At 33.6% G+C, this 22,755-nt stretch overlaps 2 protein-coding genes and 1 long non-coding RNA gene across 5 annotated transcripts in view; 2 read left to right on the forward strand and 1 right to left on the reverse strand.

Moving 5' to 3' along the window:
* Positions 1-3,442: 3,442 nt before the first annotated feature.
* LOC121243875 (putative cyclin-A3-1) lies at positions 3,443-6,200 on the forward strand. The gene is made up of 8 exons (XM_041141944.1): positions 3,443-4,003; positions 4,417-4,649; positions 4,757-4,832; positions 4,927-5,003; positions 5,132-5,165; positions 5,296-5,445; positions 5,537-5,671; positions 5,813-6,200. Exons 1-8 carry the CDS (start codon positions 3,656-3,658, stop codon positions 5,882-5,884), a joined length of 1,125 nt encoding a protein of 374 aa, XP_040997878.1. The 5' UTR covers positions 3,443-3,655; the 3' UTR covers positions 5,885-6,200.
* A 2,237-nt stretch (positions 6,201-8,437) lies between these two features.
* Positions 8,438-19,802, reverse strand: LOC121243874 (WD40 repeat-containing protein HOS15-like). Of its 3 annotated transcripts, none has more exons than XM_041141942.1 (14): positions 19,641-19,802; positions 16,637-16,699; positions 16,097-16,462; positions 14,890-14,984; positions 14,754-14,800; positions 13,055-13,205; positions 12,783-12,846; positions 12,473-12,631; positions 12,209-12,330; positions 11,185-11,259; positions 10,863-10,916; positions 10,676-10,749; positions 9,361-9,435; positions 8,438-8,810 (listed from the first exon to the last, which is right to left on the reverse strand). In XM_041141942.1, the coding sequence occupies exons 1-14, from the start codon at positions 19,699-19,701 to the stop codon at positions 8,591-8,593; spliced, it is 1,626 nt and encodes a 541-aa protein (XP_040997876.1). In that variant the 5' UTR covers positions 19,702-19,802; the 3' UTR covers positions 8,438-8,590. The 3 variants fall into 3 exon arrangements, with proteins under 3 accessions (XP_040997876.1, XP_040997875.1, XP_040997877.1); XM_041141941.1 differs by having other exon boundaries at positions 16,097-16,454; positions 16,554-16,699; XM_041141943.1 differs by lacking the exon at positions 19,641-19,802 and having other exon boundaries at positions 16,554-16,695.
* Positions 17,109-22,755, forward strand: part of LOC121243877 — a 28,253-nt gene continuing 22,606 nt past the window's right edge. Inside the window, exon 1 of the long non-coding RNA XR_005936316.1 lies at positions 17,109-18,151. This is a non-coding gene — a long non-coding RNA (uncharacterized LOC121243877). The remainder of the gene's footprint in view (positions 18,152-22,755) is intronic.

Consider the following 22,755-nt stretch of genomic DNA (forward strand, 5'->3'; position numbering starts at 1 on the left):
AGTATTTAAATAATTTAAAATATAAACATTCATTGATTTTATATTAAATAGAATATTTATTCATTATATTCTACAGTATGAATTTAAATTAAGTAGGATATTGGGACATGCTTTCCTAGACAGATTTAGTAATGTTTAACACTTCATATAGGTGACGAGCTACGAAGTGAGATTGAGGAAGTAGCACTGCGAGATAAGTAATTTGATCACAAATTAGGATCATCACAGTTCAGCTTATATATATAAGTATTATTCAAGCCAGTTCATTATCAACCATTATTTATGCACCACTCATGTCATATGCAAATATGTCATCCAGCATAGCATACAATTATGTCATTCCGCATCATGTTCAAATTCAAAAATTTTAATTATGTATATATTATGTCATGCATCTCATGTTTATAAGACACATAAGTTATCTTAAGTTCAAGTGCAAGATAAAATAAGATCAGTTAATTAGATGGCTATTCAGATGCATGATACTAATGCAGTTTAGTTTCAAGGTAGATGTGCAAGCCATGGGCTCAAGTGTGGTCCACCATAGTATGCTAGAATAAGCGGCTTCCCTCGCGGCTGCGGAACGTGGGGCCGGTGCACAAACTCGCACATAGGGTTAAGTGTGTTGGTCAGTCAGATCAATCAGTTAAATCAGATAAATCAGTTAGACCAGTCAGTTAATTCAAATCAATCAGTCATGCATAATATAAGCATCAATATGAACAGTCATGAATTTTTAAGCTTTCAGCATGAAAACTTTTATGAAAACCTTATATTTATTATGTTTACGTTGTGATAGATTTATTGCTGAGTCTTCGACTCATTTTAGTTTGTTTTCATGTTTTTAACCACCTAGGTGAGGATGATGAATACGAGTAGGCATGTCAGGATTAGAATGAGCAGTTGATTTAATTTCAGACTTTCTAGAATAAAATTTGTTTTTATGACATAAATTTATTCAGTTTATTCATTTAATGTTTTTGGAAGACATTTTATTAAACATTTTTCTACAAAATAAATTCTAATTTCATTTATGAAATATGAGATCTATTGCCGGGTTTATTTTATAAAAAAAAACACGTGACACTCCTAGCCTATGGGAAGAGGGTGTTACAGTTCCATATCACCTCACATCGAGAAATCATGCAGAATTATATTGCTGGTGATTTTGAGAAGATGTATGCGGCTGATAGAGAGGCACTAGATGTAGTGGGAGTGGGTGATGGGCACGTCACACTTCAAACAATAGCGTGTGAACTTTACAGCAAGTCAAACACGCTCCAGATCTGAAGAAAAATTGATCTATGTGGGACAGCTTGATGACAACAGTTTTGCAGTAGCGTTCTCTAGAGGAGCTTGGAAGATCACTAAGGGTGCGATGGTCCAAGCGCATGGTAAGAGATCTAACTCGTTGTACTTAACATCAGGGTCCAACGATGTGCAGGGAAATACAAGAGTGCAAAAAGGCAGGTTTGATTGCATGAAACATGTGAGGAAGTCAAAGGGAGTCAGCTTTGCCGTTCCTCATGAAAGCCTGAGAAAGTTAGCTAAGGTTGCCAAGAAAGGTTTGAGATCGGATACTCCTAGTGCAGTGAGAGTTATGAGTTGTCCAGTGGATGTGCTGACTAAGGGCAATGTACATGGAAGATTGAAGTCGGGCTTGACTTCAGTGTATCTTCTAGCTTGAAGATGGGAGCTGTGAGTTGCAGAGATGATAGGGCTTGGTTGAAAACAGTGGCTGGCATGTAGAGACCCAGTCTCCAAGTGGAAGATTGTTGGGATTTATGTGGAAATTGGTTTTGAAGCTGAAAATCGAGAAACAGGTGTTTGCTCGACGTGTGCTCAACATGCGCTCGACAGTGGACTCGAGCGAACTCACGGGAGCGAAGCTCAACCCGTGAGTTCGCTCGAGTACTGCGTGACAGTGAACTTGAACGAGACACAAGCTCTAGTGTTCGTTTGACCCCCGCTTGACACTCCGTTCGAGCGAAGAATACAGATTTTGCCAGATTAGAGTTTCTAATGTCGTTTGATATATATATATATATGTCATATTTGACTTATTTTGTTTTATTCTTCTTAAACTAATTGAGTTCTTTTACTCATCATTCATATATCACACATTTGATAAGAGAAAAAAAAAATATGGTGTGTAAAAATAATGAATATAATTTTTCAAAGTAGAATGTGTGGTGTAGCAAAATTAGTTGAAACTAGGAACAAATTTGAAAAGAGAAATGTGAAGAGGAAATGAGTAATCTCCCACACGCGGTGATGGAAATTTCTATTATATGAGTAAACAACAACTCTATCTCATAGTATATAATGCTTGTATACTTTAAGACTGTATAAATCATTTCCTTTTATGGTACAAGTATACATTCATTCATTTGTCCTTAATGTTGTTGCACAGATAGGTTTATTATCACAATAATTGCTTTAGATTTCAAATAGAAGGCCTTTCTCTTTCCATACTAACTCTTCGATTAATATTTTTTTATGGAATTGCTGTAAAACTAATCTCACATATATAAGTGGTCCAAAATATAATAAAATATTCTTTTAATATAAAATTATGAGTGATATTACTCATAAAATATATATGTTTTTTAATATAATGAAAGGTTATATCACTTGATGATATACTACGTGTTAGCATTCTTTCTATGGAATGATGTCAACACCATTATAAATCCCTCCCTAGCCTACCATCAACGTATGGATTACAAATTTGGACTACATAATTAAACTTATAAACTGATGTGTTTTTACTATTTAACGTATTACATGAAATCACTTCAATTTGTAAATTTAATTTTATGAAATCTCTTTCATGCTATAGCACTATTCTATTATATTAGACTGTAATTTGGACTCCATTTATAAGTGCTTATAAGGATGAATGAGCTATGAGTTTGAACAAAAAAAATGTTTAGCTATACAAATATTTTTTAAAATTAAACTTATAAACTGATGTGTTTTTACAATCTAACATATCACGTGAAATTATGTCAATTTATAAATTTAATTTTATGAAAACTCTTTCAAGCTATGTCACTATTCTATTATATTAGACCTTTGTAATATGTTTTTTTATTTTAAGTAATGTTAGATATAGTTTTAGAGTTCGTAAACTTCTTTTTATTTTTTTAAAAAATGGAGTTCAATATTAAAAAAATAACTTTTTTTTATGTAAATATCAGATTTACTCATTTTTTAGAAAGAAAATATATAAAACTTATTCACTCTAAAACGATAAATATTATTTTTCGGACGTGTATTAAAAATATTTTGTTGTATTTTTTTAGGTTCCAAATATTTTTGAGGGCCCGCCAAAACAAAGACTGGAAAGTCAAACGAAGGAATCAAGCAAGCGAGCCCAAATCCCAAAACCCCGAAATTGTTTTTCGAAATTTAAACGCCCAAAATTTCGGAAAATGACACCAAAAACTATGAAACCTCAAAACCTCAAAAGAGAAATGCAGAGAAGCGCCAATGCTCGCTTTTTCAAACGACTGAAATGGCGCTCTCTACAAACTACAAAGCCGCCCCCACTCTCCGCCTCAGCCTTCAAGCCCCTCTCTATTCTATCTCCCCTCTCTCTCTTTCTGGACCCAGAAGCCGAACTAAGGATTAACTGGGTCTTCTTACTGCCATGGCTGATCAGGAGACAAGTGTCCGCATCACTCGCGCTGCGAAGAAGAGGGCCGCAGCTGCCATGGCTGATGAGCAGACGTACACCAAGAAGAGAGTGGTGTTGGGGGAGCTTAAGAATGTCTTGAACATCTCCGTTCCGGTTGACACGACTTCTGGCGCAGAGCAACAGAAGCCGAAATGTCGAAGCAAGTCAAAGAAAGTCAAGAATCCTGTGACGGCGGCGACGACGAAGACTACTAAAAAACCGGTGGATACGGTGGCAACGGACTCGGCTGGCAAATCAGATGATCCGCAGATGTGCCATGCTTACGTCTCCGAGATACATGAGTACCTACGCGAGATGGAGGTGAATTGGCTTCTGATGTTACTTCGGTTTATTTATTAGGAAACTTCGCATTTGTTCTTACTTCAGTTCATTTACTGTCAATTGGGTTAGATTTGAATCAGGTTCTAAATTAGTTCTACATTGACCTATACTCCCTTAGAAAATTGAATGAGAATCCAGAGAATCTTGTTTGTGGAAACGAACAGTGACTCCAGGATTTTTGTTTTTAATAGATATCGGGTTATGAAAATTAGTATTAAGCTTCCGTGTGACTGCTTATTGGCAAAGTCAGTTTCGGTGCAATGTGTTAATGGGTGTGTGCATAATGGTTATTGGTTAACTGAAATTGGTTTGGGTGCATTGGGGTTTGTATGGCTTTGCGTTTTTTTTATTGATTGGGGATAAATGTTCTGATAGTAAATTATAAAATTCAGGCGGATCCGCGGAGAAGACCTTTACCCAATTATATTGAAAGCGTTCAGAAGGATATCAATGCTAATATGAGGGGTATACTAGTGGATTGGTTGGTGGAGGTTGCAGAGGAGTACAAGCTCGTTTCAGACACTCTGTATCTCTCCATTTCCTATATCGATAGATTCCTGTCTTTGAATGTTCTTAACAGGCAAAAGCTTCAACTATTGGGTGTTTCTGCAATGCTTATTGCCTCGTAAGCCCCAAAAACATTGTAACTCTCTCTTTTATGTGAGAAATGAGGTTATTGTTAAAATATTATGGGTCTCGCTCACTAATTTCATTATTTGTTGTGACAAGTAGAAAGTATGTAGAGATTAGTCCTCCGCATGTGGAAGAATTTTGTTACATTACGGATAACACTTATAAGAAGGAAGAGGTAATATTCATATATCTGTTTCTTTTCCAAATTTTCCTTGGTTTATTGTTTTCATGCTCTTTTTACCAAAAGTAGTTATGTCTTGGTTGTAAAGGTGGTGAACATGGAGGCTGATCTACTCAAGTCCCTTAAGTTTGAAGTTGGCAACCCTACAATAAAGACATTTCTAAGGCAAGAGCACTATTAACATACTATTTTCCTCGTTTGTTATCATTGGTGATATGTAGATTCATTCATATCAGTGATTCAAGAAGCACATTGGACTGATTGTTGTCAATTCCATCCATTTTGGTTTGCAGACGATTCAATAGAGTTGCTCAAGAGACTTATAAAGTAAGCAATATCCTCTCTTTCTCAGTTCTCATGTCAATGACTCAATATTCAAGAAATTAATTACTCATAAAAAGTAATAAATAATGGGATTTTCTGTCATTGATGAATTATTTTCTTGTTATCTCTACAGACTCCCAATCTTCAATTGGAATTCCTTGGCTACTACCTTGCTGAGCTAAGCTTGTTAGATTACAATTGCGTAAAATTTTTGCCTTCTTTGGTTGCTGCATCTGTTATGTTTGTCGCAAGATTTATAATTCGGCCAAAGACCCATCCTTGGGTAAGATCATGGTCAGACTCATTCATGATCATTATTTAATTTAATAAATCTATGCTATGGAAGGTACTTATTAGGTAATGACATTTGACAGTGTTCGGCCCTGGAAAAAAACTCTGGATACAGATCGGCTGACTTAAAAGAATGTGTTCTTACCATACATGACTTGTATCTAAGTAGAAGAGGAGGTGCTTTACAAGCAGTAAGAGAGAAATATAAGCAGCATAAGGTAATTACGTTGCTGTAGCTCTATGTGCTTGCAGTTTTTAGAAAATACAAATGGAATAGGGGAGAAAGATGTCTGTGACTTCAATTTTCACATTACCCAAATGTGAAATCTGATTTAACTTATTGTTTTCTATGGATACAGTTCAAATGTGTGGCAACCATGCCTTCATCTCCAGAAATACCAGCTTCTTTTTTTGAGGATGTTGAAGAATGACAGGTAGATTGGCAATTTAGGATATGGCTTTTGAAAGAGTGAGCTATGATTTAACTGCTTGAGACAACCGTACAAGTGGAAAGGAAGTGTCCTTAACTGAAGAAGATTGGGTTTCTGTTGCTGTGGTTTGTCATTATTGATTGGAGGTTCTGCAAAGTGAAAATTTGGCTATGAACTGCAGTGATGTTACTAATGTCTAATGTAGTGATGATTGTTGGTGATTTCCAGATAGTAACTGAATGCCTTGGATAACATGAATTTCCACTAACGCTGGTTGGTCTTCCTTTTCTCCTGTTTAAAGAGAGATTATTTTGTAGGTTTTTTAATAGTTGATCATTTTGACAGGCGATATCTATTTTGTGTTTTTTTTTTTTTTAATAAAGAAACGTATTTTTTCTTTTCATCCACAATTGCAGATGATGTTTCTTATGGTTTTGAATCAACATATAATTGAGGATGTTTCAACATAATGGAGACGTCTCTAGGCCAACTGGATCATACGCACACAATTAAGGCTTGTTTAGATATAGAAACGGTTTTATCTTATTTTATTTTATTATTATAATTTTTTTAAATTTTTAAATAAAATATAATAAATAATTTAATTTTTCAAATTTCAAAATAATAATATTAAAAAATAATATTTTAATAATATTTTATTTAATTTTTAATTTTTATTTAAAATTATTTAATTTTATTTTACTATCCAAACGGCCTATTGTTTGCCGGATGCTTAGGTATGAGGTGAAACTAGTTAATTATAAAAACCATATAAACATAAAAACCATGATTTTACTCAAATTTTCACAAATATAAAAAATCCAAAAAATAATATTTTAAACAAAAAAAAAAAGTCACCTTGTGGTGGTTGCCACCGGCGGTCAGTCTCATGTTGTCACGGCTGTCACGAGTTTACGTTTCTCTCTTCTTCTTTTTTTTAAATTATTCTTTTATTAAGTTATTTCAAATTGAGTTTTACTATGTAGAAGTAAATTTGTATACCAATTTGTGTATTAATATTATTATTTTTATATTCTAAATTTAAATTAGTACTATTTTCAATAAAATATATTTTCTGATTAATTATATTAAATAGGTGTGTATATTAGTGCGTAAAATCGTTTACAATTAAATTTTTTCTTTCAAATTATTTATTAAATTAAATTAAATATACTTTTTAACCATCATCAAACATAAAATTTTCTTACACCTATTTACATCTTAAAATATTTTTTACATCCAGACGCTTACTTTACATAATTTCCAATTGCAGAATGGCATGTACGGAGTTGAATTTTCAAATATGATTTTCTTTTTTATCTAAGTGAAATAAACAAATGTATTGATTGATTGTGATAATGAATCATAAGAAAAAATGAAGGAAAACACGTGAAAAAAGAATTATTGCAGTAACAATTAACAAAGAAAATTATAGTCTTAGCTTCGTTTGGTAATTAAACTCATCTCAATTCATTATTATAATTTTTTTAAATTTCAACACAAAATATAATAAATAATTCAATTTTTTCAAATTTTAAAATAATAATAATATTAAAAAATAATATTATAACAATATTTTATCATCTCAATTCAATTCAACTCAACATCTAAATGTAGTCTTAAGGTAGGAAGATTATCAAGTAACATTCATGCTACCATTTTTATTCGAGAAGTGTTATAAATAGAAAGAAATTATGTAAAAATAAATTTACAGATTGATGTAACTTCTTGTAATTCGTTAGATCTATTTTACAATAAAAGTAATTTTATAATTAACGTATTACATTAAACCAAGTCATTTTGTATGTTTACTTTTGTGAAATTTTTTTATAGTTAAAGTATTTCTCTTTTTCTTCACACAAGTACTGTCATGGTATATAATTAATATGACATGATTTCATTTGTTTTCGCAGATGAGATGAATTAAAATAAAAGTTAAAAATTGAATAAAATATAGGACTTGTTAGGTACAAGTTGTTTGGCTCATTAAACCACGTATCAATACTCACGTATCTTTTTTTATTATAAAAAAATAAAAGAATTTTTTTTAGAGAAAATAAAGTCCTCTATCTCACGACAATCATTTTTATCTTTAATTCGCATTATTTTATTAAACGAATGCCTTGTATTTATCATTAGTGTGCTGTTTAGTACATGAAATCGCTTGCCAGAAGATTTTCATAAAATATTGTTAGAAAATATTTTTTTAATATTATTTTTTTTTTAAAAATTTGTAAAAGTTGAATTGTTTATTTTATTTTATATGATAATTTGAAAAAATTGTGATAATTAGACGAGATAAAATAAGTTGAAATAGATTGTGAAAACAAACAAGACCTAACAGTTCAGTTCTTAATTGCTTGAAAAAAAAAAACACTGCGAGTGAGGATGTGAAAGATTGAAGCCCGAAAACAACGCATCTAACTATGATAGCAATGCTATTCTTAAGGGAAGGGAGTTTGTTGTTTTCAATATTGATTTGAGATATTTTAAGTAATTTTATATGTTAATTACATAAATGATAGCCATTTAAAATATATTACACGACCAACAAGTCAACTGAAGCCACTATTTTTATATTAGAAGTTCGAAATAAACAATGTTGCCTTGTACATACCAATGCAGTATTATAAAGATAGAGATGAAAGGGAAAAAGCTAATTTAGCCCATAAAAAAAAAAAACCTGATAACAAAAACTCTCAAGTTCTACATTCGGAAATCCAAGACACAAACAACATTGTTAGCAAAGCAGGCGGCAACCTTATCACCTTCCTTGTTCCAACAAACTTCAAAAATCCCACCATTCCCACTATACGTCTTCACAATCTTTCCTTCTTTTACAGACCATATGTGCATGCATTTATCCATAGATCCACTGGCCAAATATTCGCCATTAGGGCTGAAAGCAACAGAGTATACAGGATCCCTGTGGAAAAGCATTTGTATAAGCCCCGTTTGGATTCATAAAGTATTTAATTTCATCTCATCATTACAATTTTCCTAAATTCCCACACAAAATATAATAAACAATTCAATTTTTTAAAAATCCAAAATAATAATAATATTAAAAAATAATATTCTAACAATATTTTTTTCAGCTTTCATCTTTCATTTAAAACCATCTCATCTCATCTCATCTCTGAATCCAAACCAACCCTTAATGTACTTTTGCAAATACAGGCAACTGAAGAAATAAAGAAAGTCCGGTTTGGTGCACACTTTCAGTTGGAACATAAATAACCATAGCGATCAAAACTATACTGAAAGATGAAAAAGCACAACAGGATGTGCATGTGCAGTTTGGCTTATGAACAGCACTAGATGGTGTAATCATTCTGTCCATGCTTTATTTGCACCCAGGATGTTGTTACAAGTGGGATTTTCCAATGACATGATGTTTTGCCTCTTTAATTTTTTGATAAGTAATAATTGCAATGTGATGTAAATTGAAGTGATTGTAGTTTTAGGTTTGGTACCTGTGACCATTCAAGCTGCAGATAAGTCTCCCGAGTTCCACATCCCAAAGCTTTATTGTGGAGTCAAATGAAGCGCTTCTCCAGCAGAAAAATAAAAAATTAGGGAAAAAAAATATGGGGACACTATCTGACACATAGGAGTGCATGAAAAAAAAAATGAAAACAATCGAACAAAACAAACAGAAATATGCTGGCAACTGAAAAATCTAATAACCAACATCTAGAAGGAATGTCCATCTAATGTATTAGCAGCATTCTCCATCCAAATAAGGCAATATGTATATTCTAACAAATTAAAAGGTGACATGGCATACACATAGTATTACATGGTATCATTCGATTTAAGAGATCACAGGCATCCTAGCGTGACTCTTTCATAATTGGCTTACTTAGGGTGGAGGTAGTGATTTGTTTCTATAATACTTGTTAGAATGGGAAGACCCAGCAGATACATCCAATCTAGGGAAATCAAGGAAGCATGGAATACATAGAAAATTCTTCTAAACAAAATTAGGAAACATATCATACATCTTGAAACATTAAGATATGCCATCAACAATCCAGTTGAAATCAGTGCACATCAGAATATCCTTGCTTTATTAAGGAGGAATAAAGCAAGGAGTAGACAGCTCTGCAATGAGCCTGCTACATGTTGTCAAGTGAGAGGGTCTACAAGCACTCCCTCAACACGGAATGGAGTGATAGCACCATCCTAATCCCACTAAGGGTATAGCGGTAGATGTTGGTGACTAAGGAGGGTAAACAAAAGTCGTCCGTAGCATTGTGCCCATGGGACTCAAACCCATGACCTCCCACTCACCAAACAAGTGAGTATTACCGCTCTTTGGTGGTCACACAAACAGGTATATGGCTTAAAAGATAAATTGTTCCATTAATACCTTGATTAGTACATTACCTGGACTAGAACATTATCAAAGATTCAAGACCATCATCAAGGAGGACAAGGACAATACAAGGCCTCCCTCCAAGTAGATATTATAGTCAGTTCAATATGGCTAACAGGCTCAATGCAAATGCAACAAAATACTTTTTTTTTTGATAAGTTAAAATTTTTATTAAACACAATGTAATAGGCGAAGCCCAAGTACACAGGAAGTATACAAATGCAACAAAATACTTAAATTGATTCACTGTTTGTGAGCCTGTGTATTCGCTTGACTATCAACAAAGAAATAGAGAACTATCATTGAATGTCAAGGGAAGCCAAAGCCATAAAAAAATATCAAAGATGCATGTAGCATTACGTCCTGTTTGACCCCCAGCCCATTCACCATAGTGCCATAGTTAAGTGTACCTTGCCAGCAATAACGGCTGATTAGGATTGTTTGTGCCTGGTCCTGTAGGACTCCATCGAATAGTATATATCTCCTAAAAAAAATTCAGTTGATCACTAACAACAATCTGGGAACACAATGCAGGAAAGAGTGTAGAGGAGGTAGTAGAAATTAGATGAACAATAAATAGAAAAAGAATAGCAGTACCTTGATGTGTTCCTTCAAATCGTGCAAATACTTGTCCTGCTTCAAACTCCATATCTATCAAAATCTTATGGTTGTCAATCCGGTCCCAGAAAAAATCTCAAGCAACAATCATTGAATAACAACCAAGATTTTTCTATACTAAAAAAGGCATCTAAGTGTATCAATATATGCTTGGCCGGAAATACATTGGTAATTCTACAAGAGTTGAACAAAACATGGAATGGAGGCAATGGTATCAGTAAACAATTCCTCCTATTTCTTTGCAAGGAACGGGCCTAAAAGTAATACCAAAAAGACAAGGTTAATAATCATGGGCAATCACCTTTGCAGTGTAATCATCAGAGCAAGAGGCCAAGAGTGAACCGGTTGGATCCCATTTGATAGCATTAACTTCACCCTGAAATGGCCCAAAACGAACACAGTTGAGGAAAATTCATCTTATCAAGATCAATTTCCATAATAATTTTCCACCAAGCTTTAACTTTTTTCCTCGACACATTTCCAGTAATTACACTTACAAGTACAGAGATCTGAAGGTAATTAAATCATGAGTTGAAAATCCTGTACAGCAAATTTGATACCGATATTTATAACCTGAGAGAATTCAATGCAGAAATTGACGGAGAAGAACAAGCCACCTTGCAAATGCTATTTTTTTAAATAACCATTTTATCTAGGCAAGCTTCAACCCAAGACCCGCCCCCCACCCACCCCCTTACCACCCGAACCAAGTGCTAGGAGCATCCAGATTGTAACGTGGGAAGAGAAGCACTCAAGTAAATGCATCATCAAAGGCAAGAAATGAAGCTTAGCAAATTTTCCCACCAGTTTCCACCAAGGAACCTAACCTGTGCTGCCAATTGGTGATACTCAATCTATTCATTTTTTATGTGCTTTTACCGATTGATGGTAGTTTCTTGAGATACTAGATGACATCAAGAATATATCCTAAATAGAGAGAAAATAAATTAAAGTATGAGTCATTAATGCATTTAACATACCAAATTCCAACATTAACATACCTTTTTTTATGAATACAAATGAGTATTTCCACTACTAAGAGGTTCAGAATCTGATTATTTCAAATCCTGCCGCCTCCTGGGTAATCTAAAGAACTAGGACAGCTTATGAGATATGCTGCTGCAAATATGTCATTTCTCATTAACAGTTTCCCAAAGCATCAGTTAATATTGGAAGAATGCCAAGATAAAAAGAGAAAATAGTTACTTGTAAGAAAAAAAAAAAAGTGTAAATAGTTTATCATGAGTTGGATTTAAGTGATGATGTGGTATTTAAACCGTGTAGACATCAGAACATGAACGAATTGATGGATTACTAGGACAAACCTGGTGCCCCAAGAAAGTTTTGATTGGTCGATTCTCTCCAACCTTGCAAACATTTATCAGACCGTCAGTGGAGCACGTTGCAAATGAAACATTGTTTCGCCAATCGACATCAAGTGTAGGACCTGAAACAAGAATTGTGCTTCAATATCAATATAAATGCTAGCATATATTCTAGAGAGAGGAATAAGGAGATTCATTGATGTCACTGTATCAGTATACCATATGCCAACAAAAATTATTAAAACGGAAATTGCCAAGTTGCACCTGAATGAAATTCAAATGCTTGTTTCCATTCCCCCGTCTTTATGTCCCACACAATTGCAGTTTTATCCACGCTGCCACTAAGAAGATAATCACCCTTCTTGTTCCACTTCAGAGAAAATATTGGGCCTTTATGCTTGTTTAATGTATTCCTCAACTCCCCTACCAAAGATCCCACCAGTTAATACAAAAATAAACGTCATTACAAAATAAGAACAACGGATCCGTGTGCTTTTTAAACCGTTGATTTAACCATGGACAGAATTCCATGCAAGTGTACATGCTAACAGTGCTACAAAGTGAACCAACTCACCATCTCCACTCCATATTCTTGCTTGCCCATCATAAGATCCTGTTGCAAGTAAAGTCCCATCCCCCTACACAATGGATAGGGCATTAGTGAGAATGAGAATAAATGCACACAGATGAACATGTGCACTCACACACACAGGTGTTCAACTAAAAAATCATGTCAAATTTACTGCTTGTGACAATAGATGTGAAACGGGGAACAAATCTAGCTTCAATGTAAACTTAAAGGTGTAAAGGAAGTATATCAAGCATAATCATACTATAGACACTCACATTCCAATCCAGTGTTGTTACATCCTTGCTTTTCTCATTGGTTCTACCTCTGAAATGCTTCAGCACCACAACATTTAAAGGTCCATTTTGGGAACTTGAGCTACCAGGCCCATCTGCAATGGTCCATATGCGGGCACTTGAATCTCCGGACCTATATATTGAAAATAAATAACATAGTTTTTGAGCATGCTATGTTTGGGTGTAAGGAAAAAAAAAAAAGAGCTTCCAAGTTGCTGCCTTTTTGAGCATTGATGGTCAGGAACATGCATGATCCATTACAGTCATAGAAACCAGAGCTGCCCATGTGCTCGGGTTACATCATTATCTCATATTTTATAAAACAGAAAAGAGAAGAAAATGGAGGATCATCTCTAAACATTACAATAACTGCTGAAACAAGAAGCTTGGTGAGTCCCTATCCAATCAACAATCCTTCACCATCCCAATGAAGTGGAAGCCCTAACTTCTAGGCAATCACATTTGAAAACACACCATCTGACTATCTTACACCAGATGTAACTGCAAACAACAACCTTAGAAAGAGCCTCCTCCATTCTAGGCCGTACTTCTAACCAAAGGCAAGTAAAAATTAAGTGACAATACACTCATAAAAAAAAAAAAAAAAGAAAAAAGAATTAAGTGGCAATGCAATGCCTCATCTTATGGCAGCTGGTGGTCAACCTCTGGGGAACCAAAGCCAGTTTTCTAGTCCTTGGATTGTTGTTGACGCCATGCAATTCTCCACACTAAAAGAACCTAATGAGAAAGTCCAATCCAAATGCTACTCCCCAATCCATGTGGCCAATTTAAAGCAGGCCACATCACTACTTGCATTTATTTTCCTCTGCATTAGTTTAGTTAATTACACTTGTTGAAAAGATTTTGATAAGCAACGTGGTTCAGATGCAAACTAGAACCTTGCCATTCATACACATGTGCATGCCTTGTGGATGGAATTCAATATCAGGGTTCACATTGAATATCATAAAGAAGACAAAACTTGGAGAAAGAACAAGAATTTCAAAATTGGTACAAGGAAATATAATAACTTGTTATAATTAGCAAAAGATAACTTATTGTTCACATTAAAAAACAAGGATATCGAACTGAAGCCCAGACACAAGAAATAACTCATTGAGCAGTGCAATTCAGCCAACCATATAGCCCCTCCTTTACAATCAATATAAGGAAGCCAAATCAAATTGATCTAATATAACCAAACTTGATATCCGAAGGAGAAAGAAGACAAAATTACAGATACCGCAACAGCTAAGCATATGCTCCGCTGCATCAAGTTTGGTTTATGACAGCTTGCTTGTTAAAAAAATTCTTCATTTGCACTCCATATGATTCAGCAAATTCTTACCAAATAATTACCGGTTAGAGGAAATTAAAATTTTAAATAGCCAGAATAAATTGACGTCACTTTAAAAAAAACAAAGCATGACACTTTGAGCAGCCCAACATGTACACCTTAAAAAAAAAAAAGCATGACACTTTGAGCAGCCCAACATATACACCTTAATGGTTCCAAGGTGAAACAAGGAACAGTCAATTCCAGCAAAGAAGAACTAAAAGGAGAAACATTTACAGGATAGAAGAACTAGAATACCAACTTGTAACAACAATTCAATATAATCTAGACACACCAATGAAATTATGCTTATCTGAAGCATCTTTTTTAAGACATTAGACTCACCCAGATGCAAGCAGCAAACCTGATGGACTCCATGCACAAGTAAAAACCTGTCAGCAATGGAGGAAAAAGCTCAGGCCATACAAGGCAATCATGTAAGAACGAGAAATAAATGAATGACATGTGGATATGCCCAAACCTCTGATGTATGGCCTTCTAGAATTGTTACATCGTGACTAGAAATGTCACAAGGCAAGGACGTTGTGTTTGTGGAGATGTCCATTGGTTCTGGCCCTATTTTGCATATCCACAAACATATTAATTACTTTAAGCAGAAACCAATATACAGTTAGCCATACTAACAGAACAGAATATGTCTGTGACAGTTTATGCGCGCTTCAGATAGGGAGTGATCTCTCTTAAGAATCCTAAGCAAATTTATTCCATCACATGAAAAATGAGGTAAGATGCAAGGTTAAATCAGACCATAAGACAGCAATAAGAATTCAAAAACTATCACAGCCAATGTTTGCATGACATTCAAGTATTGTACCATATAGCGCACAGAGACATCTTTGCACAAGACATTGAATGCATTTAAGTCCCATGTAAAACCATCAGACCAAAAAAAGAAAGAAAAAAAGGAAATAGTTATTAGATATGAAGTGCAAGCAAAAATGCAAATCTGAAGCATCTTGAAGGCTGCATTGCATGTGCAGAAATCTATTTTCATCAGGAAGGAAGACCTGCAATTAACTAGTCTATAGGAATATCATACACCCACAAAACCAGCCAAGATCACTAATATGGGGCCTATTCACTGAGATCACCGTTATAGCAATGCAATAGTCTCAGGATAAGCCTGGGTTTAAATCAGTGCCATTAGAAGTGAATAGCTATCCCAGGAAAAAGTTTTGGGCATGTCGTAAGATGCATGCCTACAGGTGCTGAAGCAAGTGAACACGTATGCGGCAAGTAATACAAGCCTTACTCTCAAGAGGCTAACAACATACTACATTCTAACTTGGTGTATGAAACAAAAACCTTGATTCATTGTGTCTCCGCCTCCTAAAATTTGGAATGCAGAAGAAATATGAAATACAATTACAATCTAAAAGTAGCACAAAACAGAAAAATATGAGCAATAATCACAGAACAATTTCAACCACTACATGGCTGTCCTATTTAACTAAATATGCCTATTCTCTGTGCACAAAATACAAGTTTTGAAAATAACCAATACCAATTTCATAAAACTTCTCATCCAAAAGTATTGTTCAAATCTTTTTCAAACTTCAACATAAAAGTGATTTATATTGGTGGTTATAATGCCATACATACTTTCAGAATGACAACAAAATTTTGTAAATAAAATAGCAAAAGCAATGGCAAGCGTAGATCACCACCTAAAGTTCCATTTTCTTCATATTCCATTACGAACTTATCTTCACATTTTTCTCCATTGATGATGTGATCCTGGTGTGCCTTCTCTTTCTCTTTACCCTTTTCGCGCTCCCTATCCTTCTCTATTGTCTCTTTACCCGGTTCTTGTTCTTTTTCTCTTCCTTTTTTCTCTTCTCTTTCTTGTGTATGTTCCAGTTCGTTTACTTGAGTGTCTTCATTATGTTTCCCATTTTCTTCAAGCCTATCCTTTTGTAGATTTTCCTTTTTAGCTTTTATGATTCTCTGTAGTTCATAGGGATCCTTTGTAATAAGATCTAGAGGTTGAAGAAATGAGAAATCATCATCCATATCAGCATTCGTCTGGAGACCTAACCAAGATTTAAATCAGCAGAAAGTTCTGTAGCATACAAAAATATAAGTTAAAAAAATATGAAATAAAGACATAATAAACATGCTTACACCACTCAAATTTGCCTCCAGCTCAAGATATTGAATTCCTTTTTGGACAAATGTAAAAAGAGCACTTGGTGGAACTAAGTTACCATCAATAGTGCTTTTATTAATCCCCGCTTCGTATCCAAAAGCAAAAGCTGAATGTGTAAAACCTGGAGGAAATGGGTAAAAATTAAAGAAACAGTCAAAACAACATGCAGATTCATCATATAAGGTATGTGATTTTATTAAGAGGTAAAGCTACATAAATAATTTCTCCATCTCATTTTCTTTATGAGTTGGGATGGGTGTCTCCATCACAATTCCTTTTTTTTAATAAGAGAAATTTTGTTGATACGGATGTATAAATAGGCGTAGCTAAAGTACACAGGCTATATACAAGAAAAAACACCTAGTTATAAATAAAGATAAGAAAATTATGAAAGCTAAGCTGATTGATATCTATAGCAATTTTCCAGAGAAATAATATATTCATAAAGAAACTTTTGAGTTCTCCAATGAGTGCTCCCCTCAAAGTTACAATCATTCCTATCCCGCCAAATGTACCAAAGTAGGCATATAGAAACTATCTTCCATACAGCTGCAAATTGCAGGATATCATGAAGGCTGTCTAATTTGCAAGAAGATCAACCATCCTCCCGGGCATAACTCATGCAAGCCCAACAATTACCCACCCCAATTCTTAATTTGATAAATGGCATTAAAATCCAAATCTTTTATCTGCTAATTGAGAGGGCATTGCATAAAGACACATTAGTGTATTACCATAATTACATAATTAAATCCAAAGCTTCAGCTATACTAACACTTTCAAGTCAACCAAGGCCAACATTAAACTACAAGTAAATCTGTGATTTCCTTTGTTAGACTACCAGTTCCTTTGTTAGACTACCAGTTACCATGCCTATGCTTCCAGAAAGCCATATAAATCCACTGCTCCCAATAATTAAAGTTATATTATATCAAAGCCTTGATATCAGTTTAGACATTTGACTTATATTACTATAAAATCAGTTAAAATAAGTCGCTGAAGTATAGTGCTAAGCAACGCTCCAAGCTGGATGGTAAGAACTTATTCATTAAAAAAATCAGATATGGTTTTTGGGTTGCCACTTTGTCTTGGTTCCAAGTTCATCTTAGCATCATTATCACATTCCAAGAACAAAAAAACCACAAAATAATAAGGTAAATAATGGTTGGGCCACCTAAGCATCCCTTACCTCTGTACAAGGGCGTCCTGATTTATTTCTCAGCAGTTAAAAATATTATCAAGACACGGGTTGCAACCCTAAAAAACACTAATCAACAGAGCTTGATGCTAGCATTTTCCTAGTACAACAATTAAGGCTTAGCCAGGCCCTATCACATGGGGGATGCCTTGAAAATCTTTTACACTGAAACAAATATGTCATTTGACCCACCTGTGGGTAGCCCAAGTGGTAAAGGTGGACTTGTGTGCATGGGCTCCATGTCACAAGTTCAATTCCCCTGAATCAAACTGTGATTTAAGTGGGAAGCCATGACGGTGGGTTGCTGTGCTAGTCTCCCCAGGGGTTTAGGTTCCATAGGTGAGTCCTAAGGGCTCTGCCGTGGGGTGGTTCTCCGTCATAAAATAAAAAAAAATATGCCATTTTGCCCTATAATAATCTTTCCCTCAAGAGTGGAGATAGCTTGAGTCATGCCAAGAAGCTTAGTACACTTCCTTGCATCTTGGAGACTCCTATACGGCTGCCCACAAATCATAGCAATATGGAAGATGGCTCCTATATGTTTAATGAGTAATGCAAGATATAGTCTTACGGCGTGCAAGCCTTGCACAGTCACTTTGAGAAAAAGTGGGGCGCACGGGGTTTGTATACCCTGGGACTGTACAAATCATTTTCCATATTTAATATGGTGCATCTAGAGGGAATCAAAACAGAAGTTTTAAAGATCGCAAGCGGACCACGGATAAAAAAAAAAACTCTTTCATTAACACTTTGCGACAGATTTAATGAGCCTAGTGTCCACAATTTCCTTGCATCAGCTTCTAACTCGATCTAGGAGTCTATCTTGTATATGACCCTTGTACTTGGGCTATACGTTACCTTATTAACAAAGTTATTGATTACTTATTATTTATTAAAAACACAATCTTTTTCTTCAAGAGGACTTAACTGGAGGCTAGCCATCTTATTTGGGTTGCATTGCACATTGTATTTAAAACAACAGCTGTAGTTAGCAAACAAATTTTCTTTGCAGCCCCTGTTCTAGATTCTGGATGAATACATTCAAACACTACGTAGAATATGGAATAACTCAATTCCTGTAGGACTAGCAACTGAAACTGTCAGTTTTTCGAGTATACAAGGCCATAACAGCTCAAACCAGCCAAAAGAACTAGCACATACCATCCACTTGCATCACCTGGAACATTCACTTGATCCTTCCATACCCGTGCCAATATAAGACGACATAGTTAAGGAATAAATATGTAAAGCAGATGAATCTGACACCTCGACATTTACTAGATTTGCTAGTTACTAAATACTTTTCCAAAAGGGTCGCAATGTTATTAATAATGGTATGGTTAGGTGTATAATGGGAAAGGCGAGACATTTAAAGTGGGTTCTATAGTATTTATTAAGCATTTAAGAAGACTTCATTGAAGGGCTCACTTCATAGGCTAAAGTTCAGGTAGCAACTTTAGGAATTTAGGTTACATGATACTACAAATTTTACAACTTCCATTGGCTGATTTATCTTTCTATGGATTTGCCTCATAACTTGAAGACATCGGATTAATGCAAAAAAATAGTGCAAATATAGAGTTTAAAATCGAATGCTACCATAATAATTGATAACCAGCAAGGAGGAATTAACATCCTGAGTGTCATATTTTACAACCACAGTCGATATGCCCAAGTTTGAAGTTTCCAAAACTATGCGATATTGTAATAAAGACAACATCTGGGTGACCTAATCTTTCTATAACAAGATGAAATGAAATCAAAAAGAAAAAGAAAACGAATCACTTTGTAAATGTAACAGAAAATAACAAAATAGAGAAGAAAGCCATGTTTTTTTTTTGGGTGAAATGGAATAGCGTCTAACCTGATTCATGGAGATAACGAAAAACAAGGTAGTTCAACTCGGCGGAAGTGATGGAGATCATCTTCGTGAAGCTCTGGTGGGTAAATTGAGAGAGAGAGAGAGAGAGAGAGAGAGAGAGAGAACTGTCGAGATTGGTAGGGGATTGTTAAATTTGGACAAAGGGTTGCCATTACTATATTTAAAATCAAAATTAAATAATTATCAGATCACTATTTTTTATTATTTAAAAAAAAACAACAAATATCAAAGATGTTTACAAATGAAAAAAGTTACTTAATACTTATTATTTTTCTCATATATCTCAAAAGTTATAATTATTTATATCTCTACTATTTGCTTTAAAAATAACCATTGGGATTTTAAAAACTCTATTTATCAAAGTTTTTAGAATTACTAGATTATTTTGAAGTTCAATTTCTCATAATTAATTTTCAATCAAATATTTCCTTAACAATATTTATTATTATATTAATTAGAGGAAATACAAATAAATTATTGCCCAACTTTTACCCAACTGTTTAATTAATACTTTTAATTCCAAAAAAAAAAATTAAAAAATATTTTATTAAATAATTATGCAAAAGTTGTGGAATAAGAATATTTATATCATTTTTGCATTAATTATGCAAAAGAAAACACGAAAATGTGTTTTTCACCTAAAGAAATATGTTACACTAACAGGCATGATAAAATCCAAGATGTATGGATGGCACTGCTGAAGAATGGTTCAATTCACGTGATTGTTAGATTCATTAAAAAATGTTAAAAAATAAATTTATAAATTAATATGAATAAATATAATATGTTAAATCTATTTTATAATAAAATTAATTTTACACATTAATATACCTATTTTCTTATTTCTATTTTATTAAATCCTTTTATAAATCAAATATTTCTCACGAATAATATGTTAGAATATTTTTAAACTATGAGCTTCATTTGATTGCATATTTTGTGTTTTATAAAAAAGGATTAGACATAACTTATAATGGTATTTTGGTTAAACCCAATATGTTGAATAATCATTTGAGATTTTTGTACCTTAGTAATATACGATTATATCATATTTAATGTGGTAAATTACGTATGTAGGCCAAGAAACTTACATGTTTTATTCTATAAATTTCCTAAACCCTATTGGGAAGCTTAAGGATTTTTTGTTCTGAAAATTTGAGTCTTTAATGTGAGGATTCCATAAGTTTCTATATATGGCTAGCTCCCATCTCCTCTCCATGTGTATTCATTGACTTGTTCCATTGAAGGCTAATACTTTTGTGAGGAGTAAGGAGGGAAATATTTGGCTGCTAATATTTGTGAAGTATCAAGATTTACTTTCAAAATGTATTCCACATGTATATTTTCTAAATTGTGATTTGAGGATTGAGATTCTTGTTCTTAGTATGATTTATATTATATACAATAATTGATATTAGAGCTAACATGTTGGAATTAGAATCCTTCGTATATAAAAAAAATTGTTCGTCAGTTTGCATTTTTGAATTTTTTTCCTTTACAACCCGAATACTATTAATCAAATTCGTTGAAATTAGTTTGTTGAAAAATTTCGAAATGTTAGGACTTTTATTCCTCTCAATCTCCTTATTCTTTTGATATATTAATTGAGATTTCTTATTATGTTTTAAGGATTCAAATAAATCTTTTAATCTTTAGATTACATTTGATGAAAAAAATCGATATCTTTATTAATAATTGAAATATTGTTTTAATTTATTAAATATTTATCAAAACATGTTTCTAAGAATCTAGGATGTTGAATACTGGCCACAGATGCTTCTTTTTAGTCATTTTATCCCGGATTTGTGTTTTACAAAGGCTAGGGTTCATACCCATTTTTAAAGGTTGAAAATCTACTTCAAATATTGATACTCATTGTTTTAAAACACCATATATGTGTTTTTCAGATTCTAAATATCTTTTCCCTAAATAAATTTTATTTTTTGACTTAAGAATTGCAAGAAATTGAGAAAAACTCATTTGAACAACCCGTTGACCCGAAATAGTAAACAACGACTTGTTATAAACTTGGCTGGAGGTTGAAGGTGATTTCACCTCCAGCCATGATGAGGCCCATGCGCATAAGGCGGCCGTGAGAGCTCAAATAGACACTGTCTTGTTTGTTTATTTTTCCAGTATTTATTAACGCGCCATATTAAGATTTTATATGTTTTTTGAAAAATTTTAGTACCATCATAGGACATTGTTTTATAAATTTAAATATTGTTTACACATTTTTCAAGGGGCTATAGCGAATTTTTTATTGTAATAAAATTTTTTGGTAAAAATTCAGTGTCTTATATGATCTATGCACATATGTACTCTCTCTGTAAGAGTGTTTTCAGATGCATATTATTTTTGTAACTTGTTTTGAGCATTCTTTTATAAATATATGCTTATTTAGATATTGTTTTTGTAACTTGTAATATATGCATGATCTGTCCATACTATTTTTGTCTCTCTATCACATTTGAACTTTGAATTTGATTATGATAAATTGATGATTATGATTTTGTTGCACAATTATCATTTTGTAATTAAATTTTTTGGGCCTTAAGACTATCCTTATTTTCCCATTAAGAGAAATCTGTTGAAATAAAAATGGGTGGTAGCTACCAAAGTGGCACACTCATTGATATTTATTTCTTTTCTCCACACAAAAAAGGGTAGCATTACATTTTTCAATTTTATTGCACACAATATCTTGCCCAAATGTGTTATTTGTGTGATACTTTGGGAAATGACATGAGGTAGTTAATGAGATTACATTGGTTTAGAAATCACTTTGTGCCTAAAGGTGTTGGTATTTCAAAAACTGATGTGATTTTGTTGATTAGCTTCATGATATGTTTTAAGAGTACCTTGCAGCATGTTGGTTTGTCAACCCAAATGAGACTTTACAATGATGCACCTAGGCTCTTACAGTAATTAGGCTCATATGGTTTCGAGCTTAATTAAGAACTATCTAATAAATAGCCCATGTTATTTAGATAGATATGTTGACATCCATTGACTGCATGCATTATGATTAGATGATATTAAATAAAATGTATTGTTTTATGTTTCCACAGTTTTGAATGCCTCCGCTCTTTCAAGT

This window comes from Juglans microcarpa x Juglans regia, chromosome 8S (assembly GCF_004785595.1).
Source record: "Juglans microcarpa x Juglans regia isolate MS1-56 chromosome 8S, Jm3101_v1.0, whole genome shotgun sequence".
Lineage (NCBI taxonomy): Eukaryota > Viridiplantae > Streptophyta > Magnoliopsida > Fagales > Juglandaceae > Juglans > Juglans microcarpa x Juglans regia.